Source organism: Scyliorhinus torazame, chromosome 19 (assembly GCF_047496885.1).
Source record: "Scyliorhinus torazame isolate Kashiwa2021f chromosome 19, sScyTor2.1, whole genome shotgun sequence".
In the NCBI taxonomy this organism is placed as follows: Eukaryota; Metazoa; Chordata; class Chondrichthyes; order Carcharhiniformes; family Scyliorhinidae; genus Scyliorhinus; species Scyliorhinus torazame.
The window spans coordinates 99706920-99731946 of NC_092725.1; the positions used below are offsets into that span (position 1 = coordinate 99706920).

A 25027-nucleotide genomic window follows, 5' to 3' on the forward strand; every position below is an offset into this window, starting at 1 on the left:
TCCAGGGATGAGGAACTTCGGTTATGCAGAAAGATTGGGGATGTTGGGACTATTTTCCTTGGAGAACTGTTGGGAGGTTATGAGGCGCCTCATCAGCGCGGCTAGGAAGGGCCTACTTCCATTAGGGGAGAGATCAGGGGTCATAGGTTTAAGGTAATTGGTAGAAGGATTGGAGAGGAGTTGAGGGGAGCTTTTTTTCACCCAGGGAGTGGCGGGAGGCTGGAACCCACTGTTGACAAGGTTGGGAAAGGCACAATTGAAAGCAAAATGAGGTTGTTGGCCAAGAGCTGGATAGGGGGGGTTCAGTTGGATCACTCTTTTTCTGCTGGCACAGACATAATGGGCTAAAAGGTTCCTTCGGAGCTGTTAATTTTCAGTTTCTATTTCTGGCCTGATTTGAATAAATTTTAGTTGATTGTTTTCTAGATCTTTGAATGCCCAGTGAAGTTTAACTATATCAAACATATTACGAGTGTTTTTTAAGATCGGTAATAGTATTACTGGCTTGCAATTCTTCTGCAGCCCCTGATGCTCCATATACACACTGGAAACAGACGGTGTTTTACTTAGAAGACTACCTGACAGTGAAACGGGGAGAGGAGATTTGTGGAACCATATCAATGAACCCCAATGCAAAAAACAATGTAAGTCAAATTTAAACACTTCAGCGCAATGGAAAGGTTAACTCTGTTCAATGATTTTAAAATTAATTTTTGGGATTTTGGGTCAGCATTTATTGCCCATCCCTAATTGCCTTTGAGAAGCTGGTGGTGTGTCGCCTTCTTGAACCGCTGTAGTTCATGTGCTGTAGGTACACCCACAGTGCTGTTAGAGAGGAAGTTTGAGGATTCTGGTCCAGTGGCAGTGAAGGAACGGCGAGATATTTCCAAGTAAGAATGGTGTGTGGCTAGGATGGGAACTTGCAGGTGGCAGTGTTCCCAGATGCTGTTCGGGAGTTTCAGGATTTTGACCCTTGTCCTTCTAGATGGTAGTGGTCGTGGGTTTGAATGGTGCTGTCGAAGGAGTCTTGGTGAGTTCCTGCAGTGCATCTTGTAGATGCTACACGTGGCTGTTACCGTGCATCACTGGTGGAGGGAGTGAATGTTTGTGGAAGGAGTGCTAATCAAGCAGACTGCTTTGCCTTGGACGATGTCAAGCTTATTGAGCGCTGTTGGAGCTGTTATCACCGTAAGTAAGTGGAGAGCATTCCATCACATTCCTGACTTGTGCCTTGTAGATGGTGGAGTGGCCTTGGGGAGTCAGGAGGTGAAATACTCACTGCAGAATTCACAACCTCTGTTCTATTCTTGGAGCCACAGTATTTATAAAGCTAGTCCTGTTTGCTTTCTGGGCTGTAGTTTAATATTACTTTTAGCAATAGTCCTGGTGTTGAAGCAATGGTTAATGATTAATGGTTAGTGTTAGTTGTAGTTAATGAGTCCATTTATAGGAAGGATCTGATTGCTCTGGAGAGAGTGCAAAGGAGATTTACCAGGATGATAACTGGGTTGGAGTGTCTGAGCTATGAGGAAAGATTGGATAAGCTGTGACTGTTTTCCTTGGAGCGGTGAAGGTTGAGAGGGGATATGATAGAGGTATATAGGATTATGAGGGGCATCCATTAGTAGAGGGGTCAATAACCAGGAGGATTATATTAAGATAAGAGGGAGACAGCTAAGAGGGAAGTTGAATAAAAATGTTTTCACTCAGAGAGTGGTGGGAGTGGGAGCTAAAAGGGCGTTTGAGTCAGAAGCGGCCATAACATTAAAGAAGTGTTTAGATATTCACTTGCACTGCCCTAACCTCCGGGGCTATGGGCCAAGCGCTAGAAAGTGGGGTTAGGGTAGTCAGATCATTGTTCATCAGCATGGACACAATGGGCCGAATGGCCTCCTTCCATGCTGTAAACGTCGATGAATCTATGTTTATCATGCTTTTTAGCATTATTCCAAAAAGGGAATCTGCCATCTCTCCTGGGTCTGGCCAACACGTGACTCCACTAAGTGGCTAATTCTTAATGCTCCCTAATAGGGATGGCCAGTAAGTTACCATAAAAGATGTTGATAAGTTATGATCCCTAATCTCAAGAATAATAAGGGAAAGTCTCTCTGGCTACAGGTTTAGATTACATAGAATTACATTCAGCATAGAAACAGACCACTCGGCCTATCGAAACCCATGCCAACTCGAACCTTCCGTAATCCCTCCCCCTCTTAACTTTATCAGCATAGCCCTCCATTACCTTCTCCCTCATATGCTTACCTAGCTTCTCATTAAATGCCTCAAGCATCCTCTGTGGTAGGGAGTTCCCTGGGCAAAGAGGTTTCCTGTACTGAATTCCTTATTTGATTTATTAGCTACTATCTTCTACTGAAAACCTCCAGTTACGCTGTCTTCCACAAGAGTAAGCAATCTCTTGCTCTACTCTATCAAATAAGTTTAAAAGCTTTGGTCACTTTTCTTTTGTAAAAGAGAAAAGAGGCCCAGTCTGTCAATCTTTTCCTGATAATGCCCTCTCATTTCTGGCATCATCCTTGTAAATCTTTTTCAGACCATGTCCACTGCCTTGATAGCCTTTACTGTAGCATGCCGACCAGAGGTGTTGGCAGAACTCTAAATGTGGCCTAACCAAAGTTCTATACAGGTTTAGCATAACATTCATTAATGTCCTTTAGGGAAGGAAATCTGGGGCGGGATTCGCCAATAAAGGGGCTATGTCCCCACTCCAGCGTCAAAACGCGGGTGTTTCCTCTGGACTTTCCAGAAGAAGGTCCAGAGTGATTCTCCTACCTGAAGGGGGCTAACAGGAGTACTGCATGCAGCTCTGCCTGCTGATACGGGGCCCTGCACTTCATGCAGCTCTGCCTGCTGATACGGGGCCCTGCACTTCCAGTCAGGAGTCCGCGCATGCGCACGGCGGCAACCTTTGGCGGCCGCCCCACGCGACATGACAGACTCGCACTGCGGAGCGGCCCCGAAGATATAGGCCCCCCCCCCCCCCGAGATCGCACGCACCCGCGGATCGATGGCCCCCATTGCTACCCTCGCCGTCCCTGAAGCCCCCCCCCCCCCCCCCCCCCCCCCCCCACCAGTGAAGGATCCCCCCGCCCTTCACCAGGGCGGCTGTGGACTGACTCCGTGGTTAGAACCATGCCGTCAGGAACTCGGCCAGTTGTCGGCGGAGAATTGCCACAGGGGCCTCTGTCAATGGTCCCCTACCCGCACCGCGTAGACTGCGTACGTGCGATTCGCGGGGGGGACCGGAGAATCGTGGGATAGACGTTGCGTCAGTTTTTCAGCGTCAACGCCCATTCTCCGCCCCCGCGCCGATTGCGATTTTGGCGCGGAGGCTCGAAGAATTCTCCCCCTGCTGTCCTTACCCAGTCTGGCCGACACGTGACTGCAGATCCACAGCAATGTGGTTGACTCTTAACTGCTCCTCTGCAATGGCCGAGCAAGCCACTCAGTTCAAGGGCAATTAGGGATGGGCAATAAATGCAGGCCCAGCCAGAGACGCCCAGGTCTCAGTAAAGAATAAAAACAACTTCCTAATTTCAAATCTAACCCTCTTGAAATAAGGCCTGATTCTCGATTTGTTTTCTTGTAGCCTTGTTAACCTGTAGTTACCATTTTTAGCAATTGATATATTTGTGCTCAAGAGATTCCTTTGCTTCCCCATTTAGATTTTTATTTTCGAAGAAAGACGCAACCTCCTTATTCTTCTTGCCAAAATGTGCCTCATAGTTATCTATGCTGAGATTCATTTGCCAATTATTCCCTCATTCTGCAACAGATCTATGTATTTCCAGCATGTTTATTGGTTTTAGTTCAGGTTTGCTATTTTGTTTCATTGCTGCGAGATTGTCGAATGTTTTGTCCCTCAATGTGCCACCTTTGCTGACCAGCCTCCCAGCAGAAACTTGGGCCCAATTCAAAAAATTCAAGGTCGTACCTTAGTGAGTTAATTTCTGCATCCCACCATATGTTGAAGCTCCCTGGTGCACAATGACTCGTGCGTAACCTGAGGCTGGCCCAGGTATATCTCAGCTTGCAAAATCTTCAGCTGATACCTAATTGACCCCAGCAAAACATGTTGAAATTGTTCCTTAACAGCAAGAGAACAAAAATGTTTTAATATTTATACTTTCAGTAATGTCAGATTCTCAATCCTTGGTAATAATATTTTCAAATCCCTCCACAGTCACTATCTGTAAACCTCTCCAGTCCCACAACCTTCCAAGTTCTTTGCACTTGTTCAGTTCTGGCTTCTTAAGAATCCCCAATTTTAATGGCTCCACCATTGTTGGCCATGCCTCGAGTTACCTGAACCTAAAGCTCTGGAATACCCTCCCTAAATCTCTCACCCTCTCTAACTTACTTTTCTCCTTTAGGAAATCGACAGAAATGTGGTTGATTCCTACCTGTCCTCTGAAAATGCCGAGCAAGCCACTCAGTTCAAGGATGGGGGGCTCAGTGGTTAGCACTGCTGCCTCACAGCGCCAGAGTCCCAGGTTCAATTCTGGCCCTGGGTGGAGTTTGCACTTTCTCCCCTTTCTGCGTGGGTTTCCTCCGGGTGCTCCAGTTTCCTCCCACAGTCCAAAGATGTGCAGGTTAGGTGGATTGGCCATGATAAAATTGCCTTTTGTGCAAAAGACAAGGCTGAGGCATTCGCAACAATCTTTAGCCAGTAGTGCTGAGTGGATGATCCATCTCGGTCTCCTCTGGAGGTCCCCAGCATCATATATGGATGTCTTCAGCCAATATGATTCACTCCACGTGATATCAAGAAGCGGCTGGAGGCACTGGATCCTGCAAAGGCTATAGGCCCTGATAATACCCCGGCAATAGCACTGGGGATTTGTGCTCCAGAACTTGCCGCACCCCTAGCCAAGCTGTTCCAGTACAGCTACAACACTAACATCTACCCAGCAATGGAGAAAATTGCCCAGGTATGTCCTGTACACAAGAAACAGGAAAAATCCAACCCAGCCAATTACTGCCCTATCAGTCTACTCTCAATCATCAGCAAAGTGATGGAAGGAGTCATCAGCAGTGCTATTAAACAGTACTTACTCAGCAATAAGTGGGGCTGGTTTAGCTCATTGGGGCTGGTTTAGCTCAGTGGGCTAGACAGCTTGTTTGTGATGCAGAACAAGGCCAGCAGCGCGGGTTCAATTCCATACCAACTGAGAATTCTGAATTCTCCCTCTGTGTACCTGAACAGGCACCGGAATGTGGCGACTAGGGGCTTTTCACAGTAACTTCATTGCAGTGTTAATGTAAGCCTACTTGTGACAGTAAAAGATTATTTATGAACTCATTACCACAGGAAGTAGTTGATGCTAAAACTTTGAATATATTCAAGAGGCGGCTGGATATAGCACTTGGGGAGAATGGGATCAAAGGATTTGGGGAGAAAGCAGGATTAGGCTATTGAGTTGGATGATCAGCCACGATCGTGATGAATGGCGGAGCAGGCTCGAAGGGCCAAAAGGCCTCCTCCTGCTCCTATCTTCATTGTATCTATGTATCTATAACCTGCTCACGGACACTCAGAGTCACTCAGTTCCTGACCTCATTACAGCATTGGTTCAAACACGGACAAAAGAGCTGGATGCCAGAGGTGAGGTGAGAGTGACTGCCTTTGACAGCAGGGCAGCATTTCACTGAGTATGGCATCAAGGAGCCCAAGCTAAAATGGGAATCAGGGGGGAAACTCTACGCTGCTTGGAGTCACACCTGGCACAAAGGGAGATGGTTGTGGTGGTTGGAGGTCAATCATCTCTGCTCCAGAACATCACTGCAGGAGTTCCTCACGGTAGTGTCCGAGGCCCAACCATCTTCAGCTGCTTCATCAATGACCTTCCTTCCATCATAAGGTCACAAGTGGGGATGTTTGTGGATGACTGCACATTATTCAGCACCATTTGCGACTCCTCAGATAATGAAGCAGCCCATGTCCAAATGCAGCAAGAGCTGGACAATGTCCAGGCTTGGGCTGACAAGTAGCCAGTTATATTTCCGCCACAAGAGTGCCAGGCAATGACCATCTCCTACAAGACAGGATCTAACCACCGCCCTTGACATTGAATGGAATTACCATCGCTGAATCTTCCACAATCAATATCCTGGGGGTTACCATTGATCAGAAACTGAACTGGACTAGCCACATTAATACTGTGGCTACCAGGACAGGTCAAAGGCTAGGAATCCTCCGGTGAGTAACTCACCTCCTGACCCCCCCAAAGCCTGTCCACCATCTGCAAGGCACAGGTCTGGAGGGTAATGGAATACTCTCCAATTGCCTGGATGAGTGCAGCTCCAACAACACTCCAGAAGCTCAACACCATCCAGGATAAAGCTTGATTGCAGCCCGCCCCCCCCCCCCCCCCCCACCCGTCCACAAACATTCAATCCCTCCACCACCGAACAGTGTCAGCCATATGTACCATCTACAAGATGCACCGCAGTAACTCACCAAGGTTCCGTCGACAGCACCTTCCATACCACAACCACTATCATCTAAAAGAACAAGAGCAGCAGATACCTGGGAACCCCATCATCTGGAGGTTCCCCTCCAAGTCACTCACCAACCTGATTTTGCGATATAGAACATAGAACATACAGTGCAGAAGGAGGCCATTCGGCCCATCAGGTCTGCATCAACCCGCTTAAGCCCTCACTTCCACTCTCTCCCCGTAACCCAATAACCCCTCTTAAACGTTTTGGTCTCTAAGGACAATTTATCATGGCCAATCCACCTAACCTGCACGTCTTTGGACTGTAGGAGGAAACCGGAGCACCCGGAGGAAACCCACGCAGACACGGGGAGAACGTGCAGACTCCGCACAGACAGTGACCCAGCTGGGAATCGAACCTGGGACCCTGGCGCTGTGAAGCCACAGTGATATCCACTTGTGCTACCATGCTGCCCGTTATATATCGCTGTTCCTTCACTGTCGCTGGGGCAAAATCCTGGAACACCCTCCCTAACAGCATAGTGGGTACCTACACCTCAAGGACTACAGCGGTTTAAGAAGGCAACTCACCACCTCCTTCTGAAGGGCAAGTAGGGATGGGCAATAAATGCTGGGCTAACCAGCGATGCCCAGATCCCTGTCAGTTATTTATTTTTAAAACCACGACCTACATACTTGTAGTTTAGCTTCAAATGGAGAAATAGAACTGAGTTTGTGATTCAGTAATAACTGCTATCATTTGGGTATTTGGTTTTTATTGCAGCGCGATCTGGATTTCACACTGCAGCTGGATTTCAGAGGCCAGCTGTGCGAAACATCCTTGTCTCATGATTACAAAATGCGTTAAGTGAACTCCACAGAAACAGTCACATCTTGGAAGCGAACGTCACATTTGAAGTGATTCTAGAATTACGAATATTAAAGATTATAAAAGCCTGCAGCCAGCAACCTTCCTGCAAGTCAAGAATAAGCTGCTAGAGAAGTAGAACAGTCATTTCTGCCATTTGGTCGCAAAGTGATACTCTCCATTTAACCAGCACTATATACAGCCACTGGGGCAATGTGTTCCAGCAACAGGAAATCAAATCTGTCACTTTAAAGTGAAGCTGGTATTTGTTTTAAGAGCCTGGTCATTACACCAGGGGAGCTCTCAGAATGAATGCCGGGAGAAACCAAACATTTAGTTGGATATTAATGGCTGTTTCACACCTGCTTGTAAGAAGTGCTGAAATTATATTTTGCCAGAAAAGACTTCTGTCAAGATTAGAAAGAGAAGACTCTTGGGTGTTCTGTGCAACCTTAGAAACTACATTCCACAATAGATGGATTTCCTCTCATTACTACTGGAGAAAACCTGGTGACACAGATGTTCGCCGTGCTTTCCCTTTAATGCTTTCAGCTCGGGTAGTTCATTAGGATCAAATTATTTTCAATCTCCCAGTGCTAGTAGCTTTCCGTGTATTTTAAAGGCCAAAATGTTTTCCTCAAGTTTCCGCTGAAAGGTTCCCTTCGTGTATTATGCATTCGGTGAATGTAAATTATTTTGTGACTGATCAACGGCAAGTTACAAAAATAGAATTTAATTTGTTTTCCATTATCACGTTTGCGTAAATGAGCACAAGTGAAGTTTCAAGTGTTGCTTGATAGAAACTGGCATTTAAAAAAAGAGATTGTAGTTTGTGTTGCTTGTATTGAGTTCAGGATGGCAGTATTGTGTGTTCTAATCCAGTGATGATAGCATGTATCTAAAATGAAATATTTGCCAAAAGGTGGGTGGTAGCCTTTCTCATTCATGTCTGTTCTTTTACCACAACGCTATTTGAATTATGCATTTAATTTATTTGAACTATTTTGTTAAAAAACTTGTCTTTTTTTTTAAATGCAATAAATTCATTTATTCACCAATTAAACATCAAATGGCCTTTCCATTATTCTTTATTGGCATTGCTGGTGATGAGCCGCCTTCTAGAACCGCTGCAGTCCAGGTGGTGCAGGTACACCCACGGTACTGTTAGGGGGGGAGTTCCAGGGTTTTCATCCAGTGACAGTGAAGGAACAGCGAGATATTTCCGAGTCAGGATGATGTGTGGCTTGGAGGAGAAATTCCAGGTGGTGGGGTTCCCACGCAATCGTACAAGTTCCTCTTAATTTAAACACAAACTGGCAAAAAGGAGTTGGTCAGCAGAAATTCACAAAGCACCATCCAGCTGAGGGTTAGAACTTCACCATTTGTAGCCCCTTCATTGGAATATGGTTGTGGTGGTGTGCTCAGAGGAAAAATCTAGTCAACTCCTGTCACACATATAACTGGATAACATCATACACTGTCCCTTTCCAAAGGTAAACACAAGGGAAAAGGGAATAGGAAACTACATTGATGTGGCATGGGAGGAGGCTCACATATAGTTAGGCCATTTATCTTTCTTGTAGATACTATGTACATTTGTTTGAGAACACTCCTCCAAAACATCTCAGGATGAGAGTGATAGTAACATAGTGCTATTTATTCTTATTTGGTCATGGGACGTGGGCGTCGCTGCCTCGGCCAACATTTATTGCCCATCCCTAATTGCCCTTGAGAAGGTGCTGGCGAACTGTTTTCTTGAATCGGTGCAGTCCATGTGGTGTAGGTACATCACAGTGCTGTTAGGGAGGGATTTCCAAGATTTTGACCCAGCAGCAGTGAAGAAACGGTGATATATTTCCAAGTCAGGACGGCATGTGATTTGGAGGGCAATTTGCAGGTCAGGGTTGTTCTGTACTGGGCCATTTACTAGGCGTAACCCCATTTAACCTTTGGACACTAAGGGTCGACTTATCATGGCCAATCCACCTAACCTGCACATTTTTGGACTGTGGGAAACAGGAACACCCGGGTGAATCCCACGGGGAGAATGTGCAAACTCCACACACACAGTCACCCAAGGTCGGAATTGAACCCGGGTCTCTGGAGCTGTAAGGCATTTGCGCTAACCACTCTGGCACCGTTCTGCCCTAAAACCAAACAAAATGTTCAGCTTTGATCAATGAATTGTAACTGGGCTTTTAACAGCAATTTGAGTAGTAACTACTGCTGAGCATCTGGCCCTTAAAAAATAACTTTATATTTATAAAATATTATCAGTTCCCTCAATTATGTTTAATTAATACACTTTTACATAATGAAGGAAGTTATAAGGTTTGTCCATGATATTTCAGCTTCTACCATCACCCTATGCGTGTCCCAAGTTTTATTTTGCTCTCTATAAACTTTTTTAAAAAAAGATTTATTAGTGCTTTAGTTTCCTGGTTGGCTGTCTGTGAGAATTCTTTAGTGTGGTTGGCTGCTCAGACAGCTTCAGTACATCATTATGGCTCAATATTGAGAATCCCCATTAAACTACGCTAGAATTAATTTCAAAGTTGAGAGAATTAAAGTTCTTCCCACAGAGACCGTTAGATTGCTCAGCGAGGTTTCCTAGGAGATCACCAGTGCTATTGCTTCACTGTAGAGCACAAAATCCAGGGCAAGACAGGATCACTAATGCAAGACTCAGAATCAGAGGCAGCTCTTTCCCACAGAGCTGTTGTGATGTGACACTGAGCACCTCCTTGGAAACTGCACATTCAGCTGAACAACTCTTTAAATACATGAGGAAAGGTTAATTTTTAAACTGGAGATACAACTTATTGGCTTTAGCAGCTTTTTAAAATTGTGCACATCTTGATAAATTCACTATATAAATGAAGTGTAAAGATACACAAAGACAGTAGTTTGGTTTTATTCATGTGGTACAGATGTCAGCACAGGACTACGTTTGAGGCTTTTTACAGAAGAATAATGTGGGAGAATCTGTGAAAGCCACGAGTGGTGATGGGCAATCGATCCTTAAGCAGCTGCTCAAACTAATCCCAAAACAAGGCTTTGTACTCTTAAGATTATCCATCAAAAAACGCAATTTGAACTGGAATGCAATAGCAATGGTGCGTTACTGAGTGATCTGTTACGGCTGTATGCAGGTCACCATGTCCTGATGAAGGACTCCCCATTGCCACTTCCCCAACGTGATCTCATTCCTTTTTGTTTTAACCAGCTGAACAGTCCCTGCAGATTGCATCTACCTTTTCCTGCATCATTACAACTCAAGTTGCTTCCGTCTGCTTGTAGTGAACTGACTTTTTTTCAAAATGCTCAGCAAATTCCCAGGTATTTGCTTCAAAGCACAAGCTGCAAAAACAAAAAGTGATGACTGAAAGGGCAGCAGACACTTGGGAACACGCCAACTGGAGGTTCCCCTCCATCTTTTAAATTTTTTTTTACAGTACCCAATTCATTTTTTCCAATTAAGGGGCAATTTAGCGTGGCCAATCCACCTAGCCTGCACATCTTTAGGTTGTGGGGGCGAAACCCACATAAACACGGGGAGAATGTGCAAACTCCACATGGACAGTGACCCGGGTCCGGGATCAAGTCTGGGACCGCGGTGCCGTGAGGCAGCAGTGCTAGTTCCCCTCCATCTTGAGGGGCCTTCTGCACCCATGGACTTCATTAATAGGGATGCAGGAAGATTCAGGATTCAGACTGCTCTCTCTCCCATTCTCTCGGAAAACCAAAATAAAAGTAAACAATGTTTTACTGGTGCTGAGCTGAAGAGCTGGAGTTTTAATTCTGTACACAGTGGATTCGTGCCAAATCCAGCACTATTAAACTGAAGCTCCGATCGCGCGCATTGTGGTCAAAAGCTATTTTAACTTTAGCACAAGACAGAGATTAGTTCTAAAAAGAGGTGCACAGAGAAGTGATGACAAGATTGCAATTTTAAATATATATATATATATATATATAAAAAACTGTACATGACATTAAATAAATACTGGTTCTGACACAATCACATGCCGAGAAAAACAGTTTTAAAAGTGTCAATGACTGCACATTTTGACTGTGCTAAATGAATATAACCATCTCACAGCCCCGGTCTTTTGATTGGGATCTATAGGTCCTCCTATAACACATTTTTGTACAAACAAAGTGGAAAATCAAAAGGCTTAAAGGGTTAGTACTGTAAACATAGAAAGTCCAGCAGTTTGTAGGGAAAATATTGACTTCTCTTCTATAATACCCATAAAACCAACCCCTAAATCCACATTGGAAGAGTGTTAGAGTGGCAGTTTGTTAAAAGGAAAATAGTCCAATTAATTCTGTCAGTAATAAAAATTCTAATCAGACTAAATATTTCTGATGCTAATTTAATCCGCACAACTGCACCAAATCTGAGAATCACTTTAAATAAAATCAGGTAAACATTCTATGGAAATATCTTCAATGGTGCTAATGGATCATCTGAAGGTTTACTTGGAAAAGTCTGTCTTCCGCTTGTCTGGCTGATAATATCCTCATTGTCATCGAGTTTCTCCCATATTCGCAGGTCTTTTCATTTTTAAGAGCAGCGCAGCATTTAAAAAAATTATTTTCCAAACTTCTTTTGCTTAAGATGTGTGACACAATTTGGGAGGCAGTGGCATACTCGTAAAGACACTGGGTTAGTAATCCAGATGTCCAGATTAATACTCCCGGGACATGGGTTCAAATCCCATCGCAACAGATAATAGAATTTCAATTCAATTGAGGAAATCTGGAATTGAAAGCCAGTCTCAGCATCGATGACAAGGAAATGTCGTTTAAAAACCCACCTGGTTCACTCTGGAAGGAAATCTGCCGTTCTTACCTGGTCTGGCCTACGTGTGACTCCAGGTCCACAGCGATGTGGTTGACTCTTAGCAGCCCTCTGGAATGGCTGAGCAAGCAACCCACTTCAAGGGCAGTTAGGCAACAAATGTTGGCATTGCCAGCGACCCCCAAATCCCATGAAGGAATTAATTAAAGAAAAGAACCCATGCCAGAGATTTAAGGGGTACAGAATTTGTCCCAGCAAAATGCAAGTGATGTCACTCAAAATTCCATGGCTTGCTTCACAAGTGGTCCTATTTGAAGCTGCCACTGTGTCTAGCCTGTCTGTCCATTAGCTGCTATATTAATGGTCCCATTGCATTTGCTGCAAGAATTTAAAAATGCAGATAATTTTTTCATTTCATTTCAATTCCCCAATTGCAACCAAACATCCTTTAAACAGCATCACTTTAGCTGAAGAATTCAACAGTAAAATCACCAGCTGGCAAATCTGACTGAAGTGTGGTTTCCATTAGTCATTCAGGCATTCACTACAATTGCCAACAGCGGAATATATAAAATTACAAAGTGTGTTCCTCATCCTCTCAGGTGATTCGAAGACTCCACTGGCGATCAGATGTGTTAAATCCTCATCATTATTTTGCACAGCAGGTTTTCTGTTGGGGGGGGTCTTCTCTCAGCTCAACAGTCTTCTCCTTCTCCTTATCTTCAAGTTCCATCAGAAGTCTAAACAAACAGACAAATAAATGTTCTGTCACAATAAACAGCGAGCTGGGAGTTTCAGAAAGAATTCTCTCAGAAATTTGGAAAATATAAACGAGGAACTTTATAATAAAAAAGTCCCTGCAAGTAATTGGGAATGAAGCAGAGGTGATTAATGATTGGAAGTGTGGAATAGTCCGGCACATTCAGCTACCATCACCCCATCGCGTCGGAGCTGATTATCAGAACTTAAAAGTTTCATTTTGGGGTGAATGGGCGAGGGGAGAACAGTTAATAATAATTATTATTCTGATTAGTGTCACAAGTAGGCTTACATTAACACTGCAATGAAGTTACTGTGAAAATCCCCCAGTCACCACACTCCGGCACCTCCGTGCACTGAAGGAGATTTCAGAATGTCTAATTCACCTAACAAACACATCTTTCGGGACTTGTGGGAGGAAACTTGAGTACCCAGAGGAAACCCACGCAGACACGGGGAGAATGAGCAGCACAGACAGTGACCCAAGCCAGGAATCGAACCCGGGTGAAGCAACAGTGCTAACTACTGTGCTACCGTGCATTGGCCTGCAAGCTAATTATTTGAAAAGCTTGCAACTACCAGAGCATAAAAACTATCAGAGAAAACCACTCTTTGCCCATTCCTTAATGCCCTGTGACCCCTCTCGCGCCCCCCGTACCATCCCCACCTGCCCCTCTACAAATCACAATCAAACAACAGAAAATATCCCTGGACCCACTTGTAGCACAATCAATCACTCACGAGACGAAATGGGAGTCAATCGATGGCTTTATTACGCAGACTTGTTCCCCAGCAGCACAGTTACAGAATGCGGCTGCTGGGAGAACCCGGGCTCTTATACTCCGCCTTACTGGGTGGAGCCAGTAGGCGGCTGATCCAATCGGGACCCGGCATCTATCCACCAATAGCCTCTCGGCATCACAGGGTACCGTAATACCCCTAATGCATACCACCACATTCACCCCTTGTTAAAAAATAACCCGGCCGGGGTAGTGGGCCGTATGGTGGTAGGGGTTTACAGAGTCGGTACCGGGATGCCACTAACACAGCGGCTATACTCCGATATCAAACTACTAGCACTATTTACAATGCCGTTTTTACTGGGCAACTGAATTATTTACAGAGGCATTTCTTGTTTTGTTATCAAGATTTGATGAGGCGAATGGGTGCCCTGGTCATCCTCACCGATCATCTCAGCCCCGGTGGTGATGCAGGCGCTGGCTCGGGCATCGTTGTCTGTGGGAGCGTAGCGATGGCTCTTCCTGCTTCACTACCCCTAGGCGGGGCCGGGGGAAGGACCGATCCACCTGGGAAGGGGGCGGATGTGGGGTGCGCCGGTGGGAGGGAGGGTGTGATTGGTGTTGGGGGTGTGTGTGTGGTTCGGGCGGGCGCCAGGTCCCGCAGGGAGACCGTGTCCTGTCGGCCGTCGGGGTACGCCACGTAGGCGTACTGAGGGTTCGCGTGGAGGAGATGAACCCTCTTGACCAACGGGTCCGATTTGTGCGCCCGCACATGTTGTCGGAGCAGGATGGGTCCCGGTGCTGCCAGCCAGGTCGGGAGTGACGTTCCGGAGGCGGACTTCCTGGGGAAGACGAGGAGGTGTTCGTGAGGTGTTTGATTGGTCGTGGTACAAAGCAGCGACCGGATGGAGTGGAGGGCGTCTGGGAGGACTTCCTGCCAGTGGGAGACTGGGAGATTTCTGGAACGTAGGGCCAGCAGGACGGGCTTCCAGACCGTTCCGTTCTCCCTCTCTACCTGACCGTTTCCCCGGGGGTTGTAACTGGTCGTCCTGCTCAAGGCAATGCCTTTGCTGAGCAAGAATTGACGCAGTTCGTCGCTGATGAAGGAGGACCCCTATCGCTATGTATGTAGGCAGGGAAACCGAACAGTGTAAAGATGGTGCAGAGGGCTTTAATGACCGTGGCCGCGGTCATGTCGGGGCAGGGGGTGGCGAAAGGGAAACGGGAGTATTCGTCAACCACGTTCAGGAAGTACGTGTTGCGGTCGGTGGAGAGGAGGGGCCCTTTGAAGTCAAGACTAGGCGCTCAAAGGGGCGGGAAGCCTTTATCAGGTGTGCTTTATCTGGCCTGTAGAAGTGTGGCTTGCACTCTGCGCAGATTTGGCAGTTCCTGGTGGCTGTTCTAACCTCCTCGAAGGAGTAGGGCAGATTGCGGGTCTTCACGAAGTGATAAACTGAGTGACCCCGGGATGGCAGAGGTCCTCGTGGAGGGCTCGGAGGCGGTCCACTTGTGCGTTGGCACATGTGCCGTGGGATAGGGCATCAGAAGACTCGTTCAGCTTTCCGGGACGATACAAGATCTCATAGTTGTAGGTGGAGAGTTCGATCCTCCACCACAAGATCTTGTCGTTCTTGATCTTGCCCCGCTGTGCATTATCGAACATGAAGGCAACCGACCGTTGGTCAGTAAGGAGAGTGAATCTCCTGCCGGCCAGGTAATGCCTCCAATGTCGCACAGATTCCACTATGACTTGGGCCTCCTTTTCCACTGAGGAGTGGCGGATTTCTGAAGCGTGGAGGGTGCGTGAGAAAAAGGCCACGAGTCTGCCCGCTTGGTTGAGGGTGGCCGCCAGAGCTACGTCGGACGCGCCGCTCTCGACTTGGAAGGGGAGGGATTCATGACCTTTGCGATATCCGCTTTGATGCGGCTGAAGGACTGGCGGGCCTCTGTCGACAGGGGAAAGACAGTGGACTGAATTAGCGGACGGGCCTTGTCCGCGTAGTTGGGGACCCACTGGGCGTAATAAGAGAAAAAGCCCAGGCAGCGTTTCAGGGCCTTGGAGCAGTGGGGAAGGGGGAACTCCATGAGGGGGCGCATGCATTCAGGGTCTGGGCCTATAACTCCATTTCGCACTACGTAGCCGAGGATGGCTAGACGGTCGGTACTAAACATGCATTTCTCCCTGTTGTATGTGAGATTCAGGGCGTTTGCGGTCTGGAGGAATTTGCAGAGGTTGGCGTCGTGGTCCTGCTGGTCATGGCCGCAGATGGTGACGTTATCGAGGTACGGAAACGTGGCCCGCAAACCGTACCGGTCAACCATTCGGTCCATCTCCCGTTGGAAGACCGAGACTCCATTAGTGACGCCGAATGGAACCCTTAAGAAGTGATAGAGCCGCCCATCTACTTCAAAAGCAGTGTATTTGCGGTCACTCGGGCAGATGGGGAGCTGGTGATAGGCGGACTTAAGGTCCACCGTGGAAAAGACCTTGTACTGTGCAATCCGATTGACCATGTTGGATATGCGGGGGAGAGGGTACACATCCAGCTGTGTGTACCTATTGATGGTTTGACTATAGTCTATGGCCGTCCTCTGCTTCACCCCAGTCTTTACAACCACCACCCGAGCTCTCCAGGGACTGTTGCTGGCCTGGATTATGCCTTCCCTCAGCAGCCGCTGGACTTCTGACCGGATAAATGTTCGGTCCTGGGCGCTGTACCGTCTGCTCCTGGTGGCGACGGGTTTGCAATCCATGGTGAGGTTTGCAAACAGGGAAGGCGGGTCGACCTTGAGGGTTGCGAGGCCGCAGATAGTGAGCGGGGGTATAGGGCCGCCGAATTTAAACGTTAAACTCTGGAGGTTGCACTGAAAATCCAACCCCAGGAGTGTGGCAGCGCAGAGGTGGGGGAGGACGTAAAGCCGGTAGTTCTTGAACTCCCTCCCCTGAACCGTGAGGTTCGCGATGCAGAACCCTTTGATCTCTACAGAATGGAATCCTGCTGCCAGGAAAATCTTTTGATTACTCGGGTGGATCGGCAGGGAACAGTGTCTTACCGTATCGGGATGTATAAAACTCTCCGTGCTCCCAGAGTCGATCAGGCACGGCGTCTCGTACTCGTTTATGATTACCGTCATTGTTGCCGTTTGGAGCGTTCGGGGCCGCGACTGGTCCAGGGTCACCGAAGCCAGTTGCTGTTGCTGCATCGGGGCGTTTTCCTCAGGCGTTGTGGGGCCGTCCATTCCGGGGTCCTTAGCCGTCAGCCAAGATGGCGGCGTCCACGGGTCGCACACAGTTGGGGGTGGACAAGATGGCGCCGCCCATTGATCGCACATGGCCGGGGAGCACAAAATGGCGGCGCCCATCCCTCCCGCATGGAGTCCGGGACCCAAGATGGCGGCGCCCGTTGGCCGCACATGGATCGTTGGGGGGGGTTGAGATCGGGGTCCTGGTCCTCCCCCGGAGATTGCGGCGATCCCCCTGGCCTGGCACACTGCTGCAAAGTGCCCTTTTTTGCCGCACCCTTTGCAGAGGGCTGAGCGAGCCGGGCAGCGCAGTCGGGGGTGTTTTGTTTGCCCGCAAAATTAGCAGCGGGGCCCACCCGGGTGGTCTGGCGCTCTGGCAGCACAGGCCTGCGTGGGGTTGGGGGGTGCCGGGGGGGTCGGTCGCGGCGGGGGTCCACGGTGCCCAAGGGGCTGCCGCGCGGTCGGGGGCGTAGGCAGGGGCATTCTGTGATGCCACATCGAGCGAGGCAGCGAGGGTCCGTGCCTCCTTGAGGCCTAGTGAGTCTCTTTCCAGCAATCGCTGGCGAATTTGAGAGCATACCTGCCACAAAAGAATCCTGAATTAGCTGCTCCGTATGTTCATTAGCCAAAACCAGTGGGCAGTTGCTATTTCTCCCCAGTATTAACAGCGCACTGTAGAATTCGTCCAGCGATTCCCTGGGGATTTGCCGTCTCGTCGCGAGCTGGTGGCGTGCGTAGACCTGGTTGACGGGCCGAACGTAGATTCCTCTCAGCATGGCGAGCGCCGACTGGAAATCGTCCGCGTCCTCTATGAGAGTGTAGATTTCCGGGCTCACCCTGGAATGCAGGACCTGCATTTTCTGGTCCTCTGTAGGTACGTAGGTGGCCGTTCGGAGGTATCCTTCAAAACACGCTAACCAGTGTTTAAAAGTGGCCGCGTGGGGGCTGATTCGGAGCTCCATGTTCTTTAAAGTTTGCGTAATAAATTGTAGCACAATCAATCACTCACGAGACGAGATGAGATGGGATTCAATCGATGGCTTTATTACGCAGACTTGTTCTCCAGCAGCACAGTTACAGAATGCGGCTGTTGGGAGAACCTGGGCTCTTACACTCCGCCTTACTGGGTGGAGCCAGTAGGCGGCTGATCCAATCGTAATACCCCTAATGTATACCACCACACCACTTTCCTGCCTTCTGGCAGTAAGTGAAATTGGAGAGAGGAGAGGCTCTGGTCACATTCTCCCAATCCTCCTGGTCAGAAAGTTAACAGGAATTGTTTCATTAAAGAACCCATTTTATGATCAGGACTCCATTTTGAGATTAAAAGGCAGCTTGTGCAGAACATGCTGAAATAAACAATATTCGCAGAATTCCATGTGTGTCAATCACTACTAGCTGGTTATTCCCTGTATCGCTCAAATAATACACAATTGTTTTTTGTTGAATGGCTATATGTTTGTCTATTCTGCACATGCATGGACAGAACTCTGTTACAAGATTCGATTTCTGAGAGGATGAGATAGTGTAACTACCAGCGACAATCATGGTGAAGGAATGATATATCATTTAACTGAGAATAAAATGTGAAACCTTTCAAAGAGATGTTAGGGAAGACCCAGGGCTTAATCCTCCTGTGACTGAGTTCAGAAGCTGTAATGCAAGGTCTCTTTCGGCCGTCATATCATTGAATGGGTATCGTTCCTTATAATAAATTCTAGAAAGTTTTTGGAACTTCAGACTAGGACAGAAATAACAGCTCGTCCCTCTCTCTCTCTGTCTCTCTATCAACACGTTAAAATGTGCAAATTGTGCGATGAAACAGGGTGTAAAATACCGTCATTCCAGAAGGGAGAGGAGGATGGGCAGGTAATCACTGATCATTTAGTCTTACATTAGTTGCAAGTAACCACTCAGGGTCCATAATTCAAGCTAAAATTAGGATGCATTTAAAACGCGCAGGTTAATCAAGCCAGTGTTGTTTTGCTGATCTCAGGTAGCAGAAGTAGACAGAGTGAGTGAGGTCCAACTAATATTACTCCAGAGATCTGGGTGGAGAAAGGTTTCAGGTAAATATTGATCTCCCAGCACATTTCAAGTTGCAGTTCACCTAATCCAGAGAATTGGAACTGGCTGCTCATGAGATGCAGTGAGAAGTCTCACAGGGGTCCCTTGCTAAAGGGGAGAGAACAGAGAGCAAACATTTTGTGGAATTGCGAATGCTTCAGCTGAACAGAGCTCAATCAGGCTGCAGGCCGTGATGGACAGCAAGTGCGATGCAACCCAAACTCAAAGCAGACAGTCAGACTAGGATTGCCACAAAATATTAGGATTTAATGAAGAATAACTAAACCGAAGCTGGGGATCAGACACCCGGGTCGTAAGGACAGGCTGCAGAAGCTGGGAATGATGCATTAGGGAAAGTGGACTTGCATGGCTCAGTGCAAGTTACGGTTCGCAATACAACCCTCCCAGCACATTCTAACGTCTGCCAGCTGTGTATAAGCGAGCATAGGAGCAGGGCGGGTCATAGAATTAAGATGGTGCTCCTATGGAGGATAAACGTTAACAAGGAATGCCATGTTGAAATTTCTATGCATCTGATTTTTTTCTTCTGTTTAATATTACGCCTTAATAAACGTGAATGTGTGCTCTGGTCTGAGCATCGTGCTTTCAAACCAACAGGGATAATGGATTTAAAGTCCCACATGGTATCCAGCATGTAACCCAACAGCAAAAGCATTCAGACTCCACCCAGAGGTGGGCTCATCTTTGACCCATTGTACAAAAGGGCAAAATCTGGTTCAAAGCCATTTAATAATCCAAAGATTTACAGCACTTGATACGGAGCTAAGAGGAACAGAAGAAAAGACCATTCAGCCCCTCGCATCTGTTATACCATTCTATTAGAGCACAGTTGGACTGCATCCCAACTCCACAATTCTATGTCAAATCTTCAAAATTAAGTATATCCCAAAACCTTTGTCTGATCAATAGTGAAGCCATAATCTTGTTTTTTCATGCTTGACCTAATGATATTTATAACATTACAGATTCACAGGTGACATTTTCCTCACAAAGGGCCTTTGTTGTCAAATTAATGGAAATTTTTGTATTTTCCCTGTGTATTTTCACTGAGATATCCATGTTCCTGATTTACACCGAGTAACTTTTGTTCCATCGGCGTTTACTTTAAAGCAGATTTCAGAGTTCTTCCTATGGTGTGGCCAATGATCCTTGCCTCAATGACAATACTGACCATGGAAGCAGAGCTATTGGGCTGCCTGTAGCACTGTTAACGCCTTCCCCTTCAAACCATTACAATAAAATAAACATTACAGTCACTGGGAATCTACCATACTATTCTGTCTACTCCAGGCGAATATTTTCAACACCATCTAATATTATCATTTTAAACACCAATTGATATATGTGTGTGATGAAGAGAATGTGCAAAACCTAAATAAATAAAATGTTTCCATTAAAATGCTTGGAAGATTCACCTGTGACAAAGGATAAATCTTCCATAAGTATTTAAAACTTATTGGCTTCTAAACTCTAACTTTCTGGTCTTTGCAACTTTAGCATCAATATTAATCCTTGGTTACAAAGGAAAAGTGTAAAAATCTAGAGCGTAATACTTTTTAAACAATTCTAAGCTATTTCGTTTTTATAAAGCATGCAGCATTAACACTGATTTTAGATGTCAGTACCGGGGCAATGTCTAATATCTGTGAAGCTCGTTATCTGCTCACTCTGTGGTACTCTGCATTTGGACATGAGGTGGAAACAAAGGTTTTGTCAAGAGTTAAGGTTTAGTTTTATTGGGCAGGATTCTCTGTCTCACCAGCAGGCCAATGGGGTTTCCCATTGTGGGCAGCCTCACGCCATCAGGCAGCCGGCGCAACGGAGAATCCCAACAATGGAGAATCTAGCCCAATGTCTCTGCAGTGTTCAATGGTTTAATAGATCTGCGTTTGATTATGTTTGTTTGTTCACTGATCTATGTTCTCTGTACTTAATTGCTTAAGCCAGTAGGTGGAGCTCGGGAGCTTACGTTACTGACACCATACTGAAGGTGCTGGCACCTGGACTGAGAGCATGTGTGTAGAAATCCTGTAATTATTGAGATATTTAAAGTATTGTAAATAAATCTGTTGTATATGTACTACAATGTCATCTCTACATTGCTCTGAGATGAGTCTGCAGCAAACCAGAAAGTACACAACATTCTCCACTTCGCTGGGGGAAAAAAAGCTTTGAATATTTAAATCCAGTGAAATATACAAATCAGTGACTTACTCTCAGATCTTTGCCATCTTTTGATTCAATGACCTATCTTACCTGGCCAAATGCATCATGGATTCAGTTATATTGATGCCCGAGAAAGCACTGCATTCATAGAAAAGCAAATTACATCCCTGCAAAAAGGGAAAAGAATAATAAACCTGCTTCAGATTCCTGTGACAATAACTAAATACGTGCATAATTCAATAGTCATGAAGGCAACTTAGCCAAAAATAGCCCTTGATAATTAACAGGAGGATTAGATAAGGCCCGCAAGAAAAGGAGAAACAAAGACTGAAAGGATACTTAATAGAGGTATTAAAGATCCCGAGGGGTATGGACAGGGTAAGTAGTGAGAGACAGTTCCTGTGCAAGACAGCATTACGAATTAGAGGGCAGATTCAAAATAATGGACAAAACAGGTAGAAGTTGTGGTGTTCTGTGTGTTGCTAATTTAAGGATGGTTGGCGTAGTGTTCACAAAGACCGCAAATGGCTTTTAACTTGAACAAAGCTATACATTTATTAACACTACTTAATTGGATTCGACATATAATACAATTAATACTAAACATATAATCTACACTCATCTACAACTAATCTCTACGCTATTACATTGTGATCTGCTCTCACTCACACTGGGGGCGATTCTCCGAGCCCCGCGCCGGGCCGGAGAATCGGAGCAACCGCGCCACGGCGCCCCGATGCCGGCGCACGATTCTCCGAGGTGTGGAGAATCGGCGCCATTTGCACCGGTGGACTTGGCGCGGTGCCGGCCCCAGGCCACTGGAATCGGCGGGGCCGCCGATTCTCCGGCCCGAATGGGCTGAGCGGCCGCTCTGACACGACAGAGTCCCGCTGGTGCCGTTCACCCCTGGTCGCTGCCGGCGGGAACTCTGCGGGAACGCTCGGGGGGTGGCCTGTGGGGGTTGGAGGAGTGCTCCTTCAACTGGGGGGGGGGGGGCTCCGATGGGGTCTGGCCCGCGATCGGGGCCCACCAATGCCCACTACTTACCCGCGCGGCCGGCCCCTGAATACCGACCCCATGTGCATGTGCAGGATGGCGCGGCCCAACTGCGCATGTGCAGGATTGAGCTGGCCCAACTGCGCATGCGCGGGACCCAAGGTGCTGCATCTTTTACACGGCGCCGGGTCTCCGATGCCGCGCTGAGGCCCTGCCCCCGCAAATCGCGCCACGCCCCTGCCAGCCCCACAGAGGCACCAGAATAGGGGTCTGGGAACGGGCGCCAATGCCGGAGTAAAACACTCCGCTTTTTACTCCGGCGTCGGCACTTAAACTCCTGTTGGGAGAATCCCGCCCACTATCTTTCCTTCAGTCTGTCCTTTAGCTTTCTCCTCAACCTCTCACCCACAAGGCTTAGCATCAATGCTTTATGTAGTTATTCGTCTAGCTCTCTCTAGTGGTTGATTTAGACATTACATTACATTACAGTTCTTTACATTTATGACAATGTCACAGACGTGATGTCAGGAAAAGTATTTTGCACCCAGAGGGTGGCTAGAATCTGGAACAAACTTCCTGAGAGTGTGGTGGAGACAGGTTCGAGCGAGGTATTCAACAAGGAGAATGTGCAGCGTTATGGGGATACGGCAGGGGAGTGGGACTAGGTAGCATGTTCTTTCAGAGAGCCAGTACAGACTCGATGGGCTGAATGGCCTCCTGCACTGTAAAGATTCTGTAATTCTCTAAGAAAAAACATTTGATGGGAGCATTTAAAGTCTAAGTCCCTATAATCCTTAAAGGATAATGTGAATACAAGTATTATGGATGTAAATCAGGACATGGCAGCAGCATTAAGCAAATTCTTCACATTATTATCCCTGCAGTGATCCCAGATCAAGTCATTCTGTTCCCATTCACGAACTGGCAACATCTGTAGGAAGCAGTGAGGCAGAAAGAAAGCTAAAAGAATCGGAAATGGTAGCACATTTGGGCCCAAAAGTGAATGAGCAAAGAAATAGCGCCTGGCAAACATATACAGTCTGTATAATAATGTACACCCTCCTGACAGAATCACACGAATAGTTAATTTAACCTTTAGTGGGAGGTGCATGTACTTCCAACAAAGCTCTGCTGAAGCCTCAAGCCAGAAGGAGCTGTCAATGCAGCTTTCGTATCAACTATTCCCTACTTCATGTAAACAGCTGCCCGACTGCAATGGATTAGAACCCACCGAATGACTTCAGTGCAATAGAATATTCAACTATCTGGCGAGTGGATGTTAGCAATTTTCCGCTAGATAATGTAGGAAAATGCAATTATTTTATTATTTCATACGGTGTGAGTGTCACTGTTAAGTTCAGCATTTGTTGTCTATTTCCTTTGAACTGAGTGGCTTGCTGGGTCAGTTCAGAGGTCACATAGATAAGTATCAACCACATTGCTGTGGGTCAAATGTAGGAGCGGCAGATTTCCTTCCCTAAAAGACATGAGTGAACCAGGTGTGGCTTTACAACAGTTGCTTTATATTCGAGATTTATTAAGTGAATTAAAATTTCACCGGTTGCTGCAGTGGGATTTGAACTCATGTCCCCGAGCTTCTGAACTGGTAGGTAAAGGTAAAGTCACCATCGTCCCAGATGATCATAGACTGCTTTCCCCTTTTGAGGAGGGAGAGCTGACAGGAGGTGATGTAACCTGAGGATCACTTCACCTCAGGCTTCATAAGTAACCTCAGCTGGTGAGGGAATTGAACCCGCGCTGCTGGCCTTGCTCTGCATCACAAACCAGCTGTCCAGCTAACTGAGCTAAACCGGCCTCCTGGATTACCAGGCCACAGGCACCTGCACTACTCATCGACACTTAGTGCCAAAAATGAGCTCCACAGGATTCTTGACCTTACTGGCTGTCACACCACCTGCTTCGCGCAACTCGTGCCTCAGAAGCTCGCCGCTAAGGGGGAGCTGCTTTTAAACGCTCCCTCACCACTCACTCCCAGTCAACACACAGGCATGGCAGGGCGCAGACCTGCTCCTCGCTTTGCGGATACCGACCTCACAAGGCTTCTCAACGTTGTGGATGAGAGGTGGGGCACCCTGTTCCCCCGTGTGGGTCGGAGGACCAGCAGCAGGGTCAGCAATTCTACCTGGGAGGCAGTGGCAGTGGCTGTCAGTGCGGGCAGCATGACCAGGAAGACCGCTGTACAATGCCGGAAGAAGACAAACAACCTCCACTGAGCTGCAAGGGTAAGTTACCACCTCTCTCTTGGCATCAGTTCCGCCTGCCACTCCTCAAATTCCCAACAGCCCCACCCCCCCAAATCACTGGTTGACACCTCGCACCCCCCCCCCCCCCCCCCCACATTCGATCTTCGTGCTTGTTCCTCAGAACCCCCTGGCACCCACCAGCACAACCCCTTCATATCCAGGAGCAGTGCCCATACATTCCACCTGCCATAGGACCCCCCCCCAGACCCATCAAACGGGCACCTCACAATGCCCACTCTTTGTCCCCGCAGGAGAAGATAGCCCATAATAAACGGGAAAGGACCAAGATGGGGGGGGCGGAGTACCAGAGATTTGAGTCCTCACCCCCTATGAGGAAAGGGCCCTGGAATTTGCCGGGTTGCCCGAAGAGAGTAGTCACAGACAGTGAGGTTGGCTTGTGCCAGAGAGGTGAGGATCCACTGCCCCGTCACCCAGGTGACCTGTCTCGAGTGAGCTGTTCCCGTCAGGCAAAATGATCCTTTCCTCTGCTGACCGCATGTCCATTGTCCCGCACGATCTCCGCCTGATGAGGCCGGGCCAATCGGAGTTGTTTCCCCCCCCACCCCACCCCCGCCACCCAATAAAACACCTCGGAGGAGAACACCTCCGAGACCACTAACAAGGCGTCATGTTTGACA

General features: G+C 47.4%; 2 protein-coding genes across 6 annotated transcripts in view; one reads left to right on the top strand and one right to left on the bottom strand.

Annotated features, from left to right (window-relative positions):
* The window catches only part of LOC140396358 (protein arginine N-methyltransferase 8-like), a 108656-nt gene extending 100260 nt beyond the window's left edge, over window positions 1–8396 (top strand). For all 3 annotated transcript variants that reach the window (XM_072484915.1, XM_072484914.1, XM_072484916.1), the window contains 2 exons: window positions 523–644; window positions 7243–8396. In XM_072484915.1, coding sequence (XP_072341016.1) covers window positions 523–644; window positions 7243–7326 — 206 coding nt within the window. In that variant the 3' untranslated portion in view covers window positions 7327–8396. The remainder of the gene's footprint in view (window positions 1–522; window positions 645–7242) is intronic.
* A 1828-nt stretch (window positions 8397–10224) lies between these two features.
* Window positions 10225–25027, bottom strand: part of LOC140396357 (EF-hand calcium-binding domain-containing protein 4B-like) — a 213400-nt gene continuing 198597 nt past the window's right edge. For all 3 annotated transcript variants that reach the window (XM_072484912.1, XM_072484910.1, XM_072484911.1), the window contains 2 exons: window positions 21220–21296; window positions 10225–12873 (listed from right to left, as the gene is read on the bottom strand). In XM_072484912.1, the coding sequence (XP_072341013.1) occupies window positions 12783–12873; window positions 21220–21296 (168 nt within the window). In that variant the 3' untranslated portion in view covers window positions 10225–12782. The remainder of the gene's footprint in view (window positions 12874–21219; window positions 21297–25027) is intronic.